At 33.5% G+C, this 5687-nt stretch overlaps 1 protein-coding gene across 1 annotated transcript; it reads left to right on the top strand.

Moving 5' to 3' along the window:
- The first annotated feature begins 2211 nt into the window (after positions 1-2211).
- LOC130968985 (uncharacterized) lies at positions 2212-3310 on the top strand. The gene is made up of 2 exons (XM_057894524.1): positions 2212-2669; positions 2769-3310. Exons 1-2 carry the CDS (start codon positions 2391-2393, stop codon positions 3006-3008), a joined length of 519 nt encoding a protein of 172 aa, XP_057750507.1. The 5' UTR covers positions 2212-2390; the 3' UTR covers positions 3009-3310.
- Positions 3311-5687: the final 2377 nt, after the last annotated feature.

The following is a 5687-nucleotide window of genomic DNA, read 5'->3' as shown; positions in this document are numbered from 1 at the left end:
ATCATATTTGATCTGTTATATATCTCTTTTTCTGATGTAAAATATCGGGATGATTATTTTCTTACCGAGTCTTTCAGGTGCTGGAAAAACTACCTTGCTTATAGCATTTGCCGTGACTTTAGAGTTCCATCCTATTTCATTATGCTTTCTTTTGTTTGTTTTTTTCTTCTTTATAATTAGTTAGAATTTTCATTTCCAAAAAAATGTCCATTTGTACAAGAATTTATTGGTTTGAAATCATTGCAGTCTACTTAATGCAGTTATTATTTTTGTAAAATATTTTTTCTGTGAATACCATGTACACTTATCAATGCACGTACAAATTATGATTATCACTCTGGTGGGGATTAAAATTTGTAACATTGAAGTCCATTATGAGAATTTCTCTATGGAGGGAGATTTATATATTGGGAGAAGAACATTTCATACTTTGCTCAATGCCACTCTCAACGCCTTTAAGGGACTTTCTAAAATTGCTGAATACTGCAAAATAATATTACCATTCGTAGAACTATTACTTTCCAAGAATCATTCATTTGAACGATAGACCATCATGGGATTGGTTAGTTTGAAATCATTGGAGTTGAGTTAATGCATTCCTTATTTTCAAATTGAAGCCCATTATGAGGATTTCTCTATGGAGGGAGATTTGTATGCACTCTCAATACTTTTATTGTACTTCTTAAAATTGCTTATTACGAAAAAATTAATTTTTCGTATTATTATATATGATAGTTAGTCAAATTCTGAGTATACTAGAATTAGTAGAAGTATTGCTTTAACTGATTCATTCATTTGAACGATAGACCATCCCGGAACAGTTTCTCTTTGAACCCTCACAGAATAGAGAATTCCAGATTTTTAAATATTTTAGAAAAGTAGTAAACCCATTAAACTGATTATCATCTATATTATTAAGAGTAATTTTTTTCTTTCTAAATCATATTTAAAACCTTATATATCTCTTTAGTGTGAAATCTTAGGATGATCTTCTTACTGGGTCTTTCGGGTGCTCGGGAAACTACATTGCTTCTAGCACTTGCGGTGATTTACAAGTTTTTAAATTTTCATATTTTGAGATAAACATGATTTATATAACGTAGCAATCAATATACTCATTACCAATTCTTTTAATTTATGTTATCAGCCATTAGCGCATTCATGAATGGTATATCATGCATTACTATATGGATGGTTGACTCATAATATATTATATCCTATTATATTATATGCTCAATATACTCAATAATATACTGAATAATAATATCTCAAACAATGTATGTTGTTTTTGTCGTTATCCACTTTATCCTATACCTCTTATATTCATTGAGAATATAAATCCTCTGACATCCTCACCACCTTCAAAGTGTCATGATTATAAATTCCAAAACCTAAAGGATTATATTTCAACTCATCTATCACCTCAGGTACACGTGAGAGAGGAAGTTTCACGTTATCTTCCTCCTATATTGTGTTCCGCCTTATATAGGAGATCACACCATTTGATAATTCCATAGGAATCTGTCATTTATTTATTGTTCTCATTGATCGATTGATCTTATTAACAAATTCGATCATGCAAGAAGACATGGGCTCCCACAACTTCCACCACCAGGGTCGTTACTTCTACATGGAGATCAATCCAGACATGGTATGAAATCTCAATTAGATTTTTCTATCTACTTTTAACCTTCTCAAGGATGAGTCATCTTTCTTTCTTTATACTCATGTCTCATATGTCTCCGTGTGTACCATGTATCTCATATAAACATCTGAATCTGTTTTTCAAGTAGGACATGGGTGAAATTTCATCCATTTTCTTTAGGAGATTCAGGGGTGCTGTACCGAACTTTATCACATTCCATGACTTTGCGGGAAATGAAGTCGATGCTATAATTGAGAAGTGTCACCGTACATCCGTAATCGTTTGTGGTTACAACAACCTAGCTACCCTGTATGTTCTAAAAGAAGGAGGTTGGTTGAGCATTTGTTATGTTGGTAAGGAGAAATTTCTCATAATTGAGGTCAGGGACCACAATATAGTTACTAAAGTGCTCTGCTTTCCACCGTTGAAGCTTACTATTGACATCAAGCCATCGGTTGGTGTGGATAGAATTATAGAACTTTCAGACCACACATCCTCTGCAAGTCTGCTCATCCAAGATACCATCTCTTCTAAGCTAGGTGAATCCCCTAATGAACCTTGAAATACAGCAAGCAACCACTCAAACCCTGAAGATCTATGCAATGCTGCTCATGTTATCCCGACCCGTGTAGTGGACTCCATAAACTATGTTGAAGATACTATTTATGCTGGACCAGAGGCTCTGTATAATACGACAACAACGCCATATTCTAATCAGATTTTAGCTCAGCCAAATTATGATTCAATGAAGATCTTTCTGTCATTGACGGGCTTTCCTGCCATGGCAAACATATTCCAACCCACAAACCAATATCCTCCACCTATAATTTCAGTTGCTAATGTGGATGCATCCAACACTACCATTAATGCTGTCAACCATGATGGAGGTAGCTCTCCCAATGTTCATAGTCCCAATCCACCCAACCCCAATGTGAATATTTCGTCTCCACCTTTGCTTCCACTCCCAGAGTTTCACTCAGTTGTGAGGGTTATCTCTGAACACCAGTCTACCCATTATTCAATGGTTAGTCTTCGTTGAGACATATCCCTTGCATTAATATCCTTTTTTCATATGTTTTATGGACAAAGGCTTGAATAAAAATCTATATAATTGTATGTGCAGCTTCTTCCTTCGGTGTTTGCAGCCCAAGCATTTTCTCCAAGACTAGACATTGTACGTATTTGTGAACTCCACAAGCCACCTATTGTGATGAAGCTTCGTTGGAGGAGTTCTAGGTCATCTGAGGCCTTCCTTACAAGGGGGTGGCACAAATTCTCTGTTGAGCATGGATTGCGGTGTGGTAGTGTTCTGCGCCTAAGTGTTTCAATCGATGATGAAATCACAATGTACATAACTATGTGACGTCGGTAGACATGTTAGGTTGAAGTTATTTTGAATGGTTTCACCAACTGTTGTAGTGAAATGTTAGTATCCATTCATGTTTAGCAATTAAGTGTAGAATGAAATTCTCTATGGAAGTAATGAACATCACCATAACTCTAAAATTGTCTCCAGTTAATATAATTAGGGAGATTGTCGCTAACACTTCAACTATTCCGACATGTATTTGTCGTGAATCGAAAATTCTGACATTACCTTTCTTGGAGCATACTCATATTCCAGTACGTATTTGTCATGATTCAAGAATTTTGAGATTACATTTCTTAAAGAATACTCAAATTAATGATATATAATAAATAAAGTATTCATATATTAACACTGTTGCTATGAAGAAGTGTTGCCCGAAAATTGTATTACTTGATTCATTCATCGGTTAATAATTAAAAACCTATTTACAAAACGACGGCGTCCACATGTATGTGAATGAAGGTGTCATGTTAGATGTACCACACCTTAATACTATTATGTAAACTTTGCTTCAAACACACTCATGATGTATGAGTGGATTCTCATGCACTGGTCTTCACTTTCAAGAATGAAGGTGTGGTTTGCTTCGTTTACTTAGTTTACTACTTAAAATTTTTTAGGTTATATATATATGTTCAAGTTTATAGATATTTATAATTTATTAAATAATATTTATTGTATATGATACTATATAGTGTATATATTATATGTAATATACTATATAGTATATTAGATATATTAGATATTATATTTCGTGTGTATATATATCGTATCCGATTGTTCATTTATTATATACTATAATATGTTAGATATATAATATGTTATATCATATATACTATGCATAAGCATGAATATATGTTAAATATATACAATAAAAATTTTTAAAATATATATATATATTCATGCCTATATATATTTGTATACTATATTATATTTATATATATTGTATACTATATTATATATCATATCGTATACTATATACTATATAGTGTAATAATTATGAAGTGACAAAAAATTTTATAATTATTATCAGGGGACGTCCTCTGTGAAGTATAGAACTTCCTCATATCATTGGTTAAGGGACATGCACGTTCATTATCTTATATAGTCTTATGAGTGTACTTTCATGAGTTAGATTTGAATAAATTAGGGAACACTTTATGTTTTTTCTGTCGTTTTCTCATTGTACACACATAGAATACAATTGTGAATCGTCCCACCTTTCCCTCCCCAGAAATTTGTGCTATAAATTTAGCACTCCTCTCCATTTTAACAATATCCACCACCAATTATTATAACCAAAGTCACTTTATCTCTTTGTTACAAATGGCTACCACCTTCAACCTCATCAAGGACATCGACGCATCTCAAGACACCCTGTCCTATAGGATAAAGGTCATGGTTATTAAAATTTGGTCACTGTCTATAGCAGAGCAAAAATACCAAAAACCAATGCTGAAGCTGGTGGTCATGGATCATTTGGTAAACTGACAACTTTTTTCTATCATTTGTTTTGTGTAATCTAACTTTAGAGATTAATCTAATTTTCAATGAACCCATCTTATCTTTATGTAGGGAGGTCACATCCAATGCTCAATTAGAAACCATCAAAGAAGGCAGTTTGAGCATGATGTGTATGAGGGGAGTATATACACAATCTCCAACTTCACACTCTCCCCGAATGATTTAAAGTACAAGGCTACTAATCATGCTAGCAGAATATATTTCAAAAGGGATACTCAAGTGAGGATGGTTCAGGATCCAACCTTTCCTGAACATGTGTTTTGCTTCGTGCCAAACGAATTAATCCTTAACCACACTAATGCACAATCTCATCTAATTGGTATGACATGTCATGTGCGGACTTGCCAATTTGCATTGTTGAAATCAGGATCATACCAATTAACTAATTTTTTTGTCACAAATGTCATTGGTCTTTTCACTACTAAGGGTGACATAATTGAATTCACTAAGAATGAGAAGAAGTGCATTTACATTGTGATAGAGCTTGATGATATGCAGTTAGTCTTATAACTTTATTTAGGCAACAATGTTACTAACTTATTAAAATAATGCCAACTTACAGTCAATAACTGTCGTAATGCTTTGGCCAACCTTATTTCTAACTATTTGTTCAATTTAAATGCAGGGAAAAGGTTAAGATCCGTTGCACACTGTGGAAAGAATTTACAACCCATTTGGTCAAGCATATGGAGGAACAACCAACAACAGAGTACATCCTAATTTTACAATTTGCAAAATTCAATCTCTTCAAAGGTTAGTCAAACCTGTAACAAAAATAACATACAAGATTATGCACACACATAGTTTGTATCTTGCATAATGGTTACGTAACAGTGTTTGGTTTGTGGGAATCCTGGACAGGTACAATGGGTATATCAAATACCAATCACAATTTTATTATGCACATCAATGCTGATTTTCAGGAGGTGAAGGACTTTCGAAAGAGGTATGAATTTTTACATTGCCATAATATTAAAAATATTGACCAAAACATCAGGTCCCAAGGATAAAAATTGTATAAATTGGTTAATCAAATCCTTTGCAGTCTTATAATATCAGGAGTCCCATCTGTGAATTAAGTCCCCCAAATAGTTGCTGAACCAGCATATTCCCTTGAAGAAGACCTCATCAACAATTCCATTTATAAGC

This window comes from Arachis stenosperma, chromosome 3 (genome assembly GCF_014773155.1).
Source record: "Arachis stenosperma cultivar V10309 chromosome 3, arast.V10309.gnm1.PFL2, whole genome shotgun sequence".
NCBI lineage: Eukaryota > Viridiplantae > Streptophyta > Magnoliopsida > Fabales > Fabaceae > Arachis > Arachis stenosperma.
This window is presented reverse-complemented; position numbering and strand designations above follow the sequence as displayed.

What these genes read in the sequence shown, in the direction of transcription:
- LOC130968985 (XM_057894524.1), top strand. Translation starts at nt 2,391, where the DNA reads ATGAAGATCTTTCTGTCATTGACGGGCTTTCCTGCCATGGCAAACATA. An exon ending in AGTCTACCCATTATTCAATG is followed by an intron (nt 2,670 to 2,768) that starts GTTAGTCTTCGT and finishes TTGTATGTGCAG; the next exon opens with CTTCTTCCTTCGGTGTTTGC.